This window comes from Sarcophilus harrisii, chromosome 3 (genome assembly GCF_902635505.1).
Source record: "Sarcophilus harrisii chromosome 3, mSarHar1.11, whole genome shotgun sequence".
Lineage (NCBI taxonomy): Eukaryota > Metazoa > Chordata > Mammalia > Dasyuromorphia > Dasyuridae > Sarcophilus > Sarcophilus harrisii.
In genome coordinates, this window is record NC_045428.1 from 479,746,327 (window position 1) to 479,764,563 (window position 18,237).

The window sequence follows — 18,237 nt, forward strand, 5'->3', positions numbered from 1 at the left end:
TGATTTTAAAATACTCTGGGTACTAAATTCAGTCATTACAACTTTCCATTTTATTAGTCACTTAGTTTACTTTTACCAATTATTTTCTCCTTAACTGTATTTAGTCTTCTCTTTATATTCTTTTCCCTGTCCATCTTTTATTCTCCTCAATCCACCTTAATTATTTTATGTTCTCATTAATTACACCTGAACTGAGTTACTTTCATCCTGGAAGCAGAACTTAGATTAGCATTTGGGTCTGGACATTATTCTTCATGTTTTCCCTCAATTTCTCTCAAATTAAAAAAAATAATAATTCTCTCCAAATTCAATTTCTGTTCTATTTCACTAGGATAAAGCTCTCCTAGACAACTAAATGTTTTTTTTTTTTCTTATTCAGTTTAAGACTTTCCTTTCTTGCTCTTTTTGTAACAAACTTGTTGCACAAGAGCTTCTGCTATTAGAAATCTATATAATCATTTTTAAAGAAAAAATTATTTTTTTGCAAACTTTTAAATTTATTTTAATCTTAAATACAAATGAGAAAGAAAACATTTCCTTGTACACAGCAGAAAATTTAAGAAGATTCAATATAAAATAATAAATTTCTATTTCAAGAAAATTTATATAATAAATGCTACATTGTTTTAAAATCTTTTCTTTGCTTCCTTCAAGTATTTTTTTTTGTTCTCTACTATGAAACTTACTTTATTTTCTTTCTGCTTCTCCTGACCCTATCACAAAAAAAGGTCACAATTACATTTGCGTATATACATACTTGCATACGTGTATATATATATATGTGTACATACACATCTATAAACATAAATACCTAGAGACACACGCTCACATACACACAGACACACACAGACACACAGACTCACACACATATATATATACACACATACACACACACACACACTCATACAATGCATATTTTCACATTTCATTTATTTCATTGAAAGTAGATAGTATTTTCCTTGATAAGGCCAAGTCATTCCATGTTTTTCAGGAATTGTATGCTTTGTCAATCTTGACAAACAAGTAAATTATAGGTGCTGTCTATTAACTAATCATAAATTTAAGTCTGGGAAAAGATCAGAGATATCCCTCTGATTGACTAATAATTCCTTTCATTTTACAGATTAAAAGGAATGATTCACGATATAAAGGGACTCTCCCATTGTCACACAGGAAGAGCTGAGATCTGAACTAGTTTGCAAACTCAAAAGCTATTATACATTCTGTTACCTATGTTGCCTTTATAGGAAAAAAGAAGATTGCTTTATAGTAGAAAAGAACTTTCTTAGTAATCTCATAAATTGTCCTGTAGTGTTCTCGTTTGGTTTTCTGGACGTCTTGGGAGCAGCCCTTGTTTCAGTAGAGTAACCACCAGGAGAATAGCCAAATGTTAAAGTCCAAATATTTTATTATTTCCTTTGTAATCTAGTTTCCTTGCCTGGGGCCTGGACCAGCTTTCTGGAGAGCTTTTCAGACTGGCCTTGGTCTCAGTGTGGGAGCAAGAGGACAGGCAGCCACCAGGAGGCTGATGAAGATGGAACATGAATCTCTGAGTCCACAGGCTTGTGCTTCCACCTCCAGTCTGCTTGTCTTCTCTGACTGACTCTAGCTGAGTTTGTCTGACCTTATATGCTCTCTTATCATGGGTGTGAATCCTGTAGAACTATTTTAAGTACTAAGTACATGTACTGAACTATTAAGCACCATGATAAACAAGATAACCATTGTCTTTATCAATTCCACTGACTTAACACCTTGTAAGAATCCTTGTTTCAGAGTTCTGGCCCATAAACACCGTCCCCTTGAGTTTTCTTTTTCCACAGTCTGGTGAGGAACTCCACATCAATAACTGACATTTTCTTGTGTTTAATGATTATACAAAATGTAAAGTTAGTTCTGCCTCAAATTATGACTTCTCCCACAGTAAAGAATACAGTTATAAAAAGATTATTGATTAATTATAAAGGACTCATGGTGGAATGAAAGGACAGCATTTAATGGTAAAAATTCCTGGCTTCCGATTCTTCTATTATTTTCTAATTCTGTGTGGATGGGGGGAAAAAAATCACTTCAACTCTCTGAGCTTCTAGTTAAGTCTCTAAGACTCTTTGTTATGGATAATCTGGACAATCTGTATTTTTGTAGGTATTCCTTAATTTCATTTAGGTTATCAAATTTATTGACATGAAGTTGCGCAAAATAACTCCTAATTATTATTCTAATTTCCTCTCCATTGATGGAAAGTTCTCTCTTTTCATTTTTGAGACTAACAATTTTATTTTCTTTTTTCTAATCAAATTAACTATATATTTTGTTGGTTTGTTCATAAGACCAACTTGTACTATTATTTATCAATTTAATAGTATTTTTTTCACTTTTAATTTTATTATTCCCAACTTTTATTTTCAGAATTTTAAGTTTGGTATTTGATTTGGGAGTTTTAATTTGTTCTTTTTTAAGCTTTTTTAGTTGCAAACCCAATTCATTGAACTTCTCTTTCTCTAGTTTATGCAAGAAAGCATGTAGAGATATAAAATTTCCTCTTATTATCATTTTGACTGCATTCCACAAATTTTGGTATGTTGTCTCATTATTTTATTATTTTCAGTCTCTTGGATGAAATTATTAATTGTGTCTATGATTTGCCGTTTCACCCATTCATTCTCTTTTTTTACCCATTCATTCTTTAGGATGAGATTATTTAGTTTCCAATTACTTTTTGGCCTGTTTTCTCCTGGCCTTTTACTGAATGTAATTTTAATGAATTACATTATGATGTGAAAAAAATGCAATTACTATTTCTGCCTTTCTGCATTTGATTTTGAGGTCTTTATGTTCTAATATATGGTCATTTTTTGTATAGGTTCCATAACTTACAACAAGAAAGTATATTTCTTTCTTTCTCCATTCAATTTTCTCCAATTATCTATCATACCTACTTGTATTCTAATTACCTCCTTAAGTTCTTTCTTATTTATTTTGTGGTTTGAATTATCAATTTCTATAAGAGCGAGGTTGCAGTCTCCCACTATTATATTTTTGCTGTCTATTTCTTCTTTCAGCTCTTTTACCTTCTCTTTTAGGAATTTAGATGCTATATTACTTGGTGCATATATGTTTAGTATTGATATTACTTCATTATCTATAGTACCCTTTAGCAAGACACAGTTTTCTTCCTTATTTCTTTGAATTAGATCAATTTTTGCTTTTGCTTGATCTGATATCAAGCTTTTTTTTTTTTTTTTTCTTCACCTGAAGTGTAAATAGATTCTACATCAGCCTTTTACCTTTACTCTGTATATATCACTCTGTTTTAAATGTGTTTCTTGTAAACAACATATAATAGGATACTGGTTTGTAATTCAGTCTGCTATCTGCTTCTGCTTTAGGGGAGAATTCATCCCATTCACATTTACAATTATAAGTCCTGATTCTGCATTTTTTGCCATCTTATTTACATATATATATATATATATATATATATATATATATATGTATATGTATGTATTTCCTTTTCCCTTTCCCCTCCTCCTTAGTGTTCTACTTATGAGTATCACTTGCCTCAAGCAGTTGAGGCAAGCCTCAAACATTTTAGATTTGCTTCCCTTTTCTTATACCTTTACCCTATTTCTGCTTTCCCTTCTATTAGACTACCTCTCCCCTTTTTCCCTTTTCCCTCCAACTTTCCTACAAGGTAAGAGAAGTTTCCCTGTGAAACCATATATGTCTAACATTCTCTCTTTGAGCCAAATCTGATGAGAGTATGGTTCACAGAATGTTCATCCCTCTCCCTTCTTTCTCTCAATTATAACAGGGATTTTTTTTGCTCTTTGTGAGATGTAATTTCCCTCATTTTTACCTCCACTTTCTCCTTTTTTCTGGTACAATCCCCTTTCCACCTCTAGTTTCTTTTTTTCTTTTTAATATTATAGCAATAAAATTGGATTATACATGCACTCTTTATGTATACCCATAACAGAGATAACAGAGATACAGCTCTTAAGACTTTTTTTTTTCTTTTTACCTTTTTATTCTTCTCTTGAGTTCTATATTTGGAGGTCAAGTTTTTTGTTCAAATCTGGTCTTTTCATCAGAAATAAATGGAATTCACCTGTTTCATCGAATGTCCCTCTTCTTCCCTGAAAAAAAAGTGTTCACTTTAGCAGGGTACCAGGTCCTTCAATTCTTTAAGGTAGAAACTGCTAGATCCTGGATAATCCTTATGGTGCCTCCTCAGTATTTAAATTGTTTATTTCTAGCTGCTTTTAATACTTTTCCCTTAGTCTTATAGTTCTAAAATTTAGCCAAAATATTCCTTGGAGATTTAATTTTGGGTCTATTTCAGGAGGTGTTCAGTGTATTATTTCATTGGCTATTTTACCTTCTGATTCTATGACACCAGGCAAGTTCTCTTGGATGATTTCCTGAAAAATAATGCTATTTAACTTCTCTCCTGATCTACTGGCTTGCAGCCAGGATAGACTAACCAACACTGCTGTAGATTCTTCCCTGTAAATTCTTTGGTGTGTGAAGTTTATACCACTCTGGGTCTGTGTTCGGCCTGTTTGTGCTTAGCCTGCTTTCCTTTGTGTCTGATTGAAATAGACCTTTTCTGGAAGTCTTCAAAATTATCTTTTGTGCTGATTTGTTACACTCCCAATATTTGTGAGTTCTGTCAATCTAGAACTAATTCAGAGGCTGGATTTACTAATTAATCTGAGAGTCATGAGAAGAGGTCAGAAAAAACTGTGTCCTCTCCACCACCTTGGCTCCACCTTCTTCCTACTTATTTTTTTTTAATTCATTTTATACTAGTCCATAACACACAGAGAAATGTAGATTATGTTTAGTTAATATTTTTGCAATTTAAAGTTGCAATTTTTACTCAATTTTAATTTGTACAAGAAGAACTTTTTTATTTTTCTCTTTTTTTCAACAATTTTATATTCTTTTAAACAATAAAACACTTATTTCACTGCATACTACTGGAATCAAAAAGAAAACAAAATCAAAATTCCTTTTTTTTTTAAATTCTCACAGATTCTATTTTATTTTAATAGAGAAATCAGAAAATAAATCTCATTTTTTCATTTATGAACCATTTTCAAAATCTCTACCTGTGAATATCTTTTAAAATCTCTCCTAGACCACCCACTTTTCTCTTTCTCCCTTTCTCTCTGTTTCTCTCTCTCTCTTTGTGTATCTTATCTGTCTGTTTTTCTGTCTCTTTTTCTCTGCCTCTCTCTCTCTCTCTGTTTCTCTATCTTTCTTACTCTATGTCTATTTCTCTCACTCTCTTTCTCTTGATGTCCTCATAATTTCTGAATTGTTTAATTAGTTTCTCTGTGCTACTTAAGTCTGTCAGATTTATGGATCAAGCCCAATATCTCCCCTGAGTTTTAATCCTCAATCAACATTTACCCATGTGATATTATAAATGGAATATAACAGAGAAAACTTAAGATATCCAAAATTTGTTGTTAGGACATTGTCATGTATTAAGGTTAGGAAAGGACAAATAAATGTTGGAATTTGTCTGGAAGATTTTCTTTGTAGTTCTAAATTCTCTGGCTATTGAAAGGAGAAAGGAATAATTAAGTACAATGTGAAGAAAATCTAAGATAACATTGGTTTACTAATGTATGGGCAAATTTGTTGGACTTGAATCCAGGATTGGATAGAGGGTCAAAAAATTGAGATGGGCAGTTTTACAATCTGTATCATGAAAACTAAATTATGGGAAGAAGGAGAGGCTGGGAATCTCAGATGTGGGCCATTGTCCTAGATCTCCTACTTAAATATTTCCTTATACTGGTAATTGTTTTTGTTCTCCCACACAGCAAAAATCAGTGCAAAATTGATAGTGCGGAAAGATATAAGAGCAAATAAAGAATAGCATGACTAATCTAGTTTATGGCAGTACTGAAGGGGAATACCTGAGTGGCAATGTGGATAGGTTTGCATTTAAACAGATGGGCTAGATATGCAATTACTGTGAGTGGGCAGAGGCACTGTTAGTAATGTTATAAAGTATTTTCAGAGCAATTAGCAGAGAACTTAGTTTACAGTGGACTAGGATAACATATGAAAACACTATTTGACATTCAAAACCCTTTATAATGTAAAAACTTTCTATTTTTATGTTTTTACACCTTGCTCACCAACATATACTATTTGATTCAGTGGCATTGGACTAGTGTCTTTTCCATGAAAAACAAAACAAAACAAAACTCCAACTTTTCTTTTTAAGTATTTTCTTTGGCTGTCCCCATCCCTACAACGTTCTTTTCTTTCAACTCCACCAACCTCATTCTCTTGCTTCTTTTAAGTGCTAGCTGAAATTTCATTTTTACAGGAAATATTTCCCCATGTTTCTCAATTCTAGTACCTTTTCTCTGTTAATTCATTTACCTATAATCTGTATATAGCTTATTTTTAATATATTTGTTTGCTTGTCCTACCTTCTCCCATTAAATTGTAAACTCCTCTAGGCTAAGGACTTTGCTGTTTTTCATAAGAGACACAAAGTAACCCTTTAATAATATTTGTTGACTGATCTGAATCTATAAATATATTTTTTTTTCATTTTAACCTCCTTTAAATGGGTTTTTGTTCATTTCAATCTGCCAGAAAAGCTGAATATTTTGGATATTGGAAACTAGACTTATTAAAGAATTCTAAAGGAAATGATCTCTGGCTTCCTTGGGAACCTGGAATTTCATACTTCATTCCCATTATTTCTGTATAGGCAGTTTTTCATGTCTGGAATGCATCCTTTTCTTACATTCATACTTCTGGGTACCTGGCTTTCTTCAAATCCCTGCTTGGATGCCATTTCCTATGGGAAGCCTTTTCTGATTCTCATTGATTGATAGTACTTTCCCTCTTTTAAATTTTGTTGTTGATTTTGGTTTTTATTTTTCATTTTTCCAAATAGAATGTGACTCTATTGAAGGCAAGACTTATTTGACTTTTGCTTCTAATTTAAGCAAAGTACCTTGCACAAAGTACACGGCTGATAAATAAATAAAAATAGATAACATAAGAGAAGATAATTTTATTTTATATGCAATGTTTGTATTGTATGGTTTATATTAGGCTAGGTATACACATGTTGTTTCCTTTCCAAAAGAAGTCTTTCTTATGATTGCAAAGTAGCCAGTTCTATTCCAGTAATGATACTTGAGAAGGATTATGGTGCCTGGATAGCCTTTTAAATTTTGCATCTTCACTCTACAAAATGAGAAAAGAACATCACAATAAGCTGTATGAAGATGATTCATAGAGTATGCTCAATTCCTTGATCCTAAACTCTTTCATAGTAAAGTACCTGATAGAGTCTAAGAAAATTTGGTTTCTCCTTCCTTGTTCTGTTTTACAAAAAGTATTATTAAAATAAAATCAAATTTAAAAATTAAAGGAAAACTTGGGATATATAATTATCTTAGTCTACCATCTTCTGATAAATGGTTGAACAATGAATGACATTTTAAAAATCTGAGATTCCTCTTGCTCACAAGCTGGTAATAAGTCCTTTACAAAGACCAGTTTATATTAGCCAAATATCTACTGTTTCACTTCATTCATCAGTGAATCAAAGAAAAGAGTAATAGTTTCTTCTCACTAAAATTTATACTTTGATCACAACTGACCTGAAAGATGCAGAAAAGCTCTTTTATAGCTATTAATAGTACCTGGTACATAGCAAGTATTTAATAAATGTTTGTTGATGTATTGCCTTAATCATGCTTTTTACCCCTTTATTTCCCTGCCATTCATTCAGTCTTCATTTCAATTAAATTGCACAAGCTGTCGTCCAATCATTCTAGAGCACTGTGCACAAATGGGAGAAATCTGTTTATATATACAGAAGAAATTTGAATGAACATGTATACTTTTTTTTTACATATTGAACAAATATAGCCCAGTTTTAAAATTTTAGAGATTGTAAAAGATAGAAATTGATTTCTCCCATATAATGGTATCCTAACTCTAAATGAAAAGAAATATTTAAGCCTGATAGTCTATGAATCTGAATCAATTCCTCAAGAGAAAAAGACAAGGACAGTGAGATAAAGAAACAGGAGCAGAATGCAGCTGACTCTGGGGAGATAAAACTAAATATATGCTGAGTTAGAAGCTCTAATTCTGTTAGCTGATTTACTAGATATGAATATCACAAAATTGACTCAAGTACAGAACTACTTAGAACCACTTTGTTGACTACCCATTCTTACTTGGCAGGCCCAGTTTTTCAGCAAGATGACTGTCTCTTATCCAGATGTGACAGATAAAACACTGGCATACTTTATTACCCTTCCGAATGATATAATCAATTAGCACACGGGCTCTACTCATGATTGTCAAATTTTCCTGCATCATTTCCTCCATTTCTTCTTGGTTCAGCACTTTTTCTTGAATCATGTCATCCAAGAGGCCATTGATCACACTCTTGTCCACTGATTGAACAAACTGTGTCCTACAGTCTTTGAGGACCTGTACAGCTAAAATAACAAGAAAAACTGTGTTAGTCATGAATTTATGAAAAACACACATTTTCAGCTTGAATCCAAATAACTTTACAATTGAATAGGATCTGAAGTCGGTCTGTGTCTTACTTGAATGCTTAAATCCTGTATAGTCCAGAGAAGAGTAGAGAAAATTACATTAATTTTTACTTAGATAATTTGTATTTGAACTGAAGTTCTGAGATTTGCTATCTATATGATCTCAGGAAAGATATTTAATCTCCCTGGGCATCAGTTTCCTCAAGTATAAAGTGAATCTTCATAAGATCATAGCTCTGGAGTTTGGCTTTTGCTTAGGAACTATTTAGTAAAGCATCTTCACTTTACAGATGAAACAGACTTAGAAATACTAATTGAGATGTCAGAAGTCAAACAGGTTATAAGGAGCAAAGCTAGCATTTTAATTCAGGTCTAATGACTGCAACTTACATATTTTTCTACAATATCATGCTGATGTGGAGTAAACCTAAAGTTCCTAACTTGGAGTCCAATATGTGGAGAAATTTCAAGGAGAAAATGAACTTGAGGCCAAAAAGAGAGGATAACACTTAAGCCATTCAAAGTCTGTACTTTGTGATCATTGAGATAATAACATCTTTCATTAAGGGTATTAACTAAATTTCTAGATGTAGATTTTTTATACTACAGCCACAAGACTTATAGCTTACACCTATAAGAGATCTTAGGGATCATTTTTCTTCCAATCTCTTTTACAGAAGAGGAGATTGAACCCCAAAGACAAAAAGGGTTCAGCACAATACCTAACACAAAGTAAATGCTTTATTTGTGTTTAATGAGGTGAAGTATGTTGCCCATTGTCTCACAATTAGTAAATAAAAAGGGCAGGGAGAAGATTGTCTAATTTTTAAAAAGATCTCAATAATGTTTGTGATTTATTGCAATAAATCAAGCAATATTGTTTGTATTTCTTATTTTTAGTAATTTTAATAATTATAAAAACAGATGTTTGAACTTTGAGATACTGAAGACATTATCTTATCAAATTCCTGTACTATAAGAGGGTAATTTGTACTGTATAAAGAACTGCGTATAAATTGCAATTGAATCTATGAAATTCTATTATGAGTAAAGAAAAAGAAAATTACATAATCTTATTGCACATAATTTACAAAAACATTTTAATTCTCAATAATGTCTTTCAAAATCATGACTGTTACTTAATATTAAATTCCCAGTACCTATATAAAAATTCAAGCAAGAGTTGGCTTAAAACCCTTAGCTACACATATTAAAATGTAGTTAGTAGAGGGAAAAGAAATACACAGAACCAAATGTTTAATTTTTAAAAGAATGAGTTTTGCTTGTTCTTCCATCCTTTTTACCAGAAAAATGAAGAAAGAAAAGTGTCATATAAAGACTATTATCCATAATACCAGATCCTTGTACCTTAATTTAGCTTAAATAATTTACAGAGGTAAGATAAGGTGGCATCCATCTCTAGAAAATAATCTTTTCTCTAAATTTAAACACAAACATAAACTTTGTTTTCCATAAAAGTCTCTGAATTTCCCCAGTTTTTCCCAAGAATTTTCTTCCCAACAATACACTCTCATAGAATCTCTACTCACAAGACTTTTTGCTTCCATAACATCTTTCCTGGAGATTTTTGGCCATGATGACAGCTACTGTGTTCTTCTTTTGTGAGGCATGATACATATATATATATATATACACACACACACACACACACACAGGAAAACTGATTTTATCACATGATTTCACAAGGCAATAAAAAAAGAGAGTCACAGCCTAGCTGATTCATCTTTTTTTTTCTGTCTTTTTTTATAGGCTAGACTACTTGATTAGGTAGTGGGTGGAGTGGATTTAAAAAACATTAAGAAAAGCGGGGAGGAGTGATAGAAGATAGAATAATGGATGGAAGAGATAAAAAAATACACAGGGCTGAGGACAGTGTGGAAAGAGAAAATTCTTTCCTTCTTGTTCTGTTGTAAAAACATACAGTGGAATGATATTATGAACTTGAAATTGTTGAGGAGTTCCTGCCTTCATCCAGAAATAAAGAAGAGACATTATTTGTTCTCATCTGCTATAACCTTCCTGTCAGCTATTTAATGTACTCTCCCTGTGAAAGCTTTTTAAGTTTTCAACTGGGGAAAGTATCCATGCTCTACCATCATGAAATCAAATTGCTTAAGCCTCTTCTTTGCCTGGGCCAATGCAGCTATGGAATTTAGAATAATTTACCCTAACATTCTTTAATTAAACTAATGATAACAGGTATGAATTTAGGTTATAGCAGATCAGGGGTGAAATAATGTTGCCCATTATCACCATTATTATTCAGTATTGTAGTAGAAATGTTAACTGTAGCAATAAGAGAAGAAAAAAAAAAATAAAGGAATTAGAGTAGGTAATGAGGAAATCAAATTATCATTCTTTGCAAGTGATATGATGATATACTTAGAGAACCCAAGAGAATCAACTAAAAATTACTAGAAACAACTCACAACTTTAGCAAAGTTTCAGGATAAATCCACATAAATCATCAGCATTTTTATGTTACAAACAATGTACAACAGCAAGTGATACAAAGAGAAATTCCATTTAAAATTACTGTATTAATGTAAACTATTTGGGAGTCTACCTACAAAAGTAAAGTCAGGAACTATATGAACACAATTACAAAACAACACAAATAAAGGCAGATCTAATCAACTGGAAAATAGGCTCACAAGTACCTAATATAACAAAAATGACAATACTGCCTAAATTAATCTACTTATTCAGTTCCATACCAAACTCCCAAGAAATTATTTTATAGAACTAGAAAAAACTATAACAAAGTTCATCTGGAATAAGAAAAGGTCAAGAATTTGAAGAGAATTAGTGGAAAAAAATGCAAATGAAAGTGGCTAAACTATACCAGATCTAAAAATAAATTATAAAATAGCAATCATTAAAACCATTTGACACTGGCTAAGAAAGGGACTAGTCAATTAGTAGTATGGGTTAAGTTCACAAAACATAACAGTCAATGACTATATTAGTCTAGTCTTTGATAAACCCAAAGACTCCAGTTTTGGGGATAAGAACTCACTATCTGACAAAAAATTTCCAGAAATTAAGTATATAACAATATAAGGTCAAAATGTATTCATGATTTAGACATCAAGGGAAATGCTATAAGCAAATGAAAAGAATTAAGAAGAGTCTAACTCTCACATATGTGGAGAAGGAAAGATATTGTGGTCAAAGAAGTACTAGAGTACATTATGACATACAAAATGGATAATTTTGATTTTATTATTTTTAAAAAATTTTTATTATAACTTTTTAGTTGACAGAACATATACATGGGTTATTTTTCAAGGTTGTCCCTTGCACTCATTTTTTTCTTTCCCTCCCTGCACCTCTTCCCCTAGAAGGCAGGCACATGTTAAACATGTTAAAGTATATCTTGAATACAATATATGTGTACAGATCCTTACAGTTCTACTGTTGCACAAGAAATATCAGATTCAGAAGGTAAAAAATAACCTGGGAAGGAAAACAAAAATACAAGTAGTCCACATTCATTCCCCAGTGTTCTTTCTCTGAGTATAGCTGATTCTGTCCATCATTGATCAATTGGAACTGAATTGGATCTTCTCATTGCTGAAGATATCCATTTCCATCAGAATATATTCTCATATAGGATTGTTGTTGAAGTGTATAATGATCTCCTGGTTCTGCTCATTTCACTTAGCATCAGTTCATGTAGGTCTCCCCAGCCTCTCTGTATTCATCCTGCTGGTCATTTCTTGCAGAACAATAATATTCCATAACATTCATATACCACAATTTACCCAACCATTCTTCAATTGATGGGCATCCATGCAATTTCCAGTTTCTAGCTACTACAAAAAGGGCTACCACAAACATTTTGGCACATACAGGCATCTTTCCCTTTTTTAATATCTCTTTGGAATATAAGCCCAGTAGTAACTGCTGGATCAAAGGGTATGCAAGGATTGATAACTTTTTGAGCATAGCTCCAAATTGTTCTCCAGAATGGTTGGATCCATTCACAATTCCACCAGAAATGCATCAGTGTCCCAGTTTTCCCACATCCCCTCCAACATTTGCCATTATTATTTCCTGTCATCTAAGCCAATTTGACAGGTGCGTAGTGGTATCTCACAGTTGTTGCATTTCTGTGATCAATAGTGATTTGGAACACCATTTCATATGAGTAGAAATAGTTTCAATTTCATCATTTGAAAGATATCTGTTCATATTCTTTGACCATTTATCAATTGGAGAATGGCTTGATTTCTTTTCTTTTTTTTTTTTTAATAATTATAACTTTTTATTGACAGAGCCCATGTTATCCCTTGCACTCACTTCTGTTCCGACTTTTCCCCTCCCTCCCTTGATCCTCTCTCTCAGATGGAAAGCAGTCCTATACATGTAAAATATGTCAGAGTATATCCCAGATACAATTTATGTGTGCAGAACTGAACAGTTCTCTTCTTGAACAGAAAGAATTGGATTCAGAAGGTAAAAATAACCCGGGAAGAAAAACCAAAATGCAGTTTACATTCATTTCCCACTGTTCTTTCTTTGGGTGTCGCTGCTTTGGTCCATTGTTGATCAATTGAAACTGAATTAGATCTTCTCTTTGTCAAAGAAATCCACTTCCATCAGAATACATCCTCATACAGTATCGTTGTTGAAGTATATAATGATCTCCTGGTTCTGCTCATTTCACTCAGCATCAGTTCATGTAAGTCTCTCCAAGCCTCTGTATTCATCCTGCTGGTCATTTCTTACAGAACAATAATATTCCATAACATTCATATACCACAATTTACCCAACCATTCTCCAATTGATGGGCATCCATTTATTTTCCAGTTTCTAGCCACTACAAACAGGGCTGCCACAAACATTTTGGCACATACAGGTACCTTTACTTTCTTTAGTATCTCTTTGGGGTATAAGCCCAGTAGTAGCACTGTTGGATCAAAGGATATGCACAGTTTGATAACTTTCTGGCCATAATTCTAGATTGCTCTCCAAAATGGTTGGATTCATTCACAACTCCATTAACAATGCATCAGTGTCCCAGTTTTCCCACAACCCCTCCAACATTCTCATAATTTTTTTCCTGTCATCTTAGTCAATCTGACAGGTATGTAATGGTATCTCAGAGTTGTCTTACTTTGCATTTCTCTGATTAATAGAGAACCTTTTCATATGGCTAGAAATAGTTTCAATCTCTACATCTGAGAATTGTCTGTTCATATCTTTTGACCATTTATCAATTGGACAATGGCTTGATTTCTTATAAATTAAAGTCAATTCTTTATATATTTTGGAAATGAGGCCTTTATCAGAACCTTTAACTGCAGAAATGTTTTCCCATTTTACTGCTTCCCTTCTAATCTTGTTTGCATTAGTTTTTTTTTTTTTTTTTTTTTTTTATAAAAAAGCTTTTTAACTTTATATAATCAAAATTTTCTATTTTGTGATCAATAATGACCTCTATTTCTTCTTTGGGCACAAATTCTTTCCTCCTCCACAAGTCTGAGAGGTATACAATCCTATATTCTTCTAATTTATTTATAATCGTGTTCTTTATGCCTAAATTATGAACCGATTTTGACCTTATCTTGGTGTATAGTGTTAAGTGTGGATCCATGCCTAGTTTCTTCGCTACTAATTTCCAGTTTTCCCAGTAGTTTTTGTCAAATAGTGAATTCTTATCCCAAAAGTTGGGATTTGGGGAGTTGTCAAACATTAGATTGCTATAGTTATTGACTATTTTGTCCTGTGAACCTAACCTATTCCACTGATCAACTAGTCTATTTCTAGCCAATACCAAATGGTTTTGGTGACCAAAACTGTTTAATAATATAGTTTTATATCATGTACAGCTAGGCTGCCTTCATTTGATTTTTTTTTCATTAGTTCCCTTGAAATTCTTGACCTTTTGTTCTTCCGTATGAATTTTGTTGTTATGTTTTCTAGGTCATTAAAAGTTTCTTGGGAGTGTGATTGGTATACCACTAAATAAATATATTAGTTTAGGTAGTATTTTCATATTTATTTATTTGCTTGGCTTATCCAAGAGCCCTTAATATTTTTACAGTTGCTTAAATTTGACTTTATTTGTGTGGAAAATATTTTGTAGTTTGCTCATATAGTTCCTGATTTTCCTTTGGCAGACAGATTCCCAATTATTTGATGCTATCGACATTTATTTTAAATGAATTTTTCTTTGTATTTCTTGTCATTGGATTTTGTTAGTGATGTATAAAAATGCTAAGGACTTATGTGAATTTATTTTGTATTCTGAAACTTTGCTAAAGTTCTGGATTATTTCTAAAAGCTTTTTAGTAGAATCTCTGGGATTCTCTAAGTATACCATCATATCATCTGCAAAGATTGATAATTTGTCTTCCTCATTATCTACTCAAATTCCTTTAATTTTTTTCTCAATTCTTATTGCTGAAGCTAGCATTTCTAATACAATATTGAATAATACTGGTGATAATGGGCAACCTTGTTTCGCTCCTAATCTTATTGGGAATGGTTACAGTTTATCCCAATTACATATGATGCTTACTGATGGTTCGCAATAGATGCTCCTGACTATTTTAAGGAAAAGTCCATTTATTCCTATACTCTCAAGTGTTTTTAACAGGAATGGATGTTGGATTTTATCAAATGCTTTTTCTGCATCAGGATGATTATATGGTTTTTGTTAATTTGGTTGCTGATATTGTCAATTATGGTAATAGTTTTCTTAATTTTGAACAAGCCCTGCATTCCTGTTATAAATACTACTTGGCCATGTTGTATTATCCTGGGGATGATTTTCTGTAATTTTTTTGCTAATATTTTATTTAAGATTTTGCATCCATATTCATTATAGGGAGATTGATCTATAATTTTCTTTCTCTATTTTCAACCTATCTGCTTTAGGTATCAATACTATGTCTGTGTCAAAAAGGAATTTGGTAAGACCCCTTCAATCTCTATTTTTTTCAAATAGTTTATATAACATTGGAATTAATTGTTCTTTAAATGTTTGGTGGAATTCACATGTAAATTCATCTGGTCCTAAGGATTTTTTCTTAGGGAGTTGATTAATACCTTATTCTATATCTTTTTCTAAAATGGGACTGTTTAGGATATTTACTTCTTCCTCTGTTAATCTGGATAAGCTATATTTTTGAAGGTATTCTTCCATTTCATTTAAATTATCAAATTTTTTGGCATAAAGTTGGGCAAAGTAACTCTTAGTTATTGCTCTAATTTCCTCTTCATTAGTGGCAACTTCTCCCTTTTTATATTAAGACTAAGAATTTGATTTTTCTCTTTCCTTTTTCTAATCAAATCTACCAAGGGTTTATCTATTTTGTTGCTTTTTTTATAGAACCAACTCAGTTTAATTTTTTAATTCAATAGTTTTTTTTTTTTTTTTACTTTCAATTTTATTAATCTCTTCTTTTATCTTTAGAATTTCAAGTTTACTGTTTGATTGGGGATTTTAAATTTGTTCCTTTTCTAACTTTTTTAGTTGCAAGCCCAATTCATTGACCTTGTCTTTCTCTATTTTATGCAAGTAGGTTTTTAGAGATAAAAAATTTCTTCTTATTACCACTTTGGCTGCTTCCCACACATTTTGGTATGAAGTCTCATTATTGTCATTTTCTTGGGTGAAATTATTAATTGTGTCTATGATTTGCTATTTCAACCAATCATGATTTAGGATGAGATTATTTAGTTTCCAATTATATGTTGGTGTATTTTTTCCTGGCTTTTTATTGAATGTAATTTTCATTGCATCATGATCTGAAAAGGATGCATTTACTATTTCTGCTTTTCTGCATTTGAATTTGAGGTTTTTATGTTCTAATATATGCTCAGTTTTTGTATAGGTTCCATGAACTGCTAAAAAGAAAGTGTAGTCCTTTCGGTCTTCATTTAGTTTTCTCCAAAGATTTATCATACTTAACTTTCCTAGTATACTGTTTACCTCTTTAATTTCCTTTCTTATTTGTTTTGTAGTTTGATTTATCTAATTCTGAGAGTGTAAGGTTGAGATTTCTCACTGTTATAGTTTTGCTATCTATTTCTTCTTGCAGCTCTCTTAACTTCTCCTTTAAGTATTTAGATGCTACATCATTTGGTCCATATATGTTTAATGTTGATATTGCTTCATTATCTATGCTACTCTTTAGCAAGATATAGTGCCTTTCCTTATCTCTTTTATTTAGATAATTTTTGTTTTGCTTGATCTTAGATTAGGATGGCTACCCCTGCTTTTTTGACTTCACCTTTAGCATAGTAGATTCTACTCCAGTCTTTTATCTTTACTCTGTATGTAAGTATGTTTCCTGTAAACAACATATTGTAAGATTCTGACTTTTAATCCAGTCTGCTCTCCACCTCCACTTTATGGAGGAGTTTACTCCATTCACATTTATGGTTAAAATTATTAATTTTCTTTTTCCTGCCATCTTGTTAATACCAGTTTTTCTCTTCTACTTCCCTTTACCTTTTTCCACATTATTAAACTGTTGAGCACCACTTGCCTCACACAGTCCTCCCTTTTAGGCTCCTTCCCCCCATCTTAGAGTTCCTTCCCTTTTCTTACCCCTTTTCCTTCTAATTTCTGTATTCCCTTCCACTTAGCTTACTCCTTCCCTTTTCCCTTTTTCCCTCCCAATTTTCAGTGAGATGGCAAAAGTTTCTCTGTAAATTGAATATGTCTAATATTTTTTCTCCTTAAGCCAATTCTGATGAGAGTAAGATACATACTATGTCCATCAGCCTCTCTTCTTTCCCTCATATATAATAGGTTTCCTTTGCCTCTTTGTGAGATGTAGTGCCCCCACTTTACCCTTTTTTGGTATAGTTTCCTTTCTACCTCGTTTCCTTTTTATATTATGACAGTAAAACCAAATTATACATGTACTCTTTATGGATACTCATAACAGAAATATAGTTCCCAAGATTTCTTTTTACCATTTTTATGTTTCTCTTGAGTCCTATATTTGGAGATCAAACTTTTTATTTAGTACCATTTATTTCATCAGAAGTAGATGAAATTCACCTATTTAATTGAATGTCCATCTTCTTCCCTGGGAAAAATTCTCACTTTGACTGGGTAAGTTATTGTTGGCTGCATACCAAGTTCCTTAGCCTTTTGGAATATCAGATTTCAGGTCCTTCAATCCTTTAATGTGGATGCTGCTAGATCCTGAATAATCCTTATTGTGGCTCCTCTGTAATTTAAATTGTTTTTTTCTAGTGGCTTTTAGTATTTTTTCCTTGGTCTGATAGTTCTGGAATTTAGCCACAATATTTCTTGTAGTTTTGATTTTGGAATCTCCTTCAGTAGGTGATCGATGAATTCTTTCAATGTCTATTTTATCCTCTTTTTCTATAACCTCTGGGCTGTTCTCTTTGATGATTTCCTGAAAAATAATGTCTAGGCTCTTTTTTTCATCATATTTTTCAGCAAGTCCAATAATTCTCAGATTCTCTCCTAGATCTATTTTCCAGGTCTGTTGTTTTCCCAAGAAGGTATCTGACATTTTTTCCATTATTTCATTTTTTTTTTTTTTTTTTTTTTGGTTTTGCTTGACTGATTCTTGGTATCTCCTCAATTCATTCATTTCCATTTGTTCAATTCTGATTTTTAATGAATTATTTTCTTCATTTAATTTTTTTTAA

At 32.1% G+C, this 18,237-nt stretch overlaps 1 protein-coding gene across 1 annotated transcript; it reads right to left on the minus strand.

The window, feature by feature from the left end:
* Positions 1-7,048: 7,048 nt before the first annotated feature.
* On the minus strand, positions 7,049-10,193 carry CARD16 (caspase recruitment domain family member 16). Its single transcript, XM_023501129.2, has 3 exons — positions 10,118-10,193; positions 8,238-8,504; positions 7,049-7,233 (listed from the first exon to the last, which is right to left on the minus strand). The coding sequence occupies exons 1-3, from the start codon at positions 10,161-10,163 to the stop codon at positions 7,229-7,231; spliced, it is 318 nt and encodes a 105-aa protein (XP_023356897.1). The 5' UTR covers positions 10,164-10,193; the 3' UTR covers positions 7,049-7,228.
* Between the last annotated feature and the right edge of the window lie 8,044 nt (positions 10,194-18,237).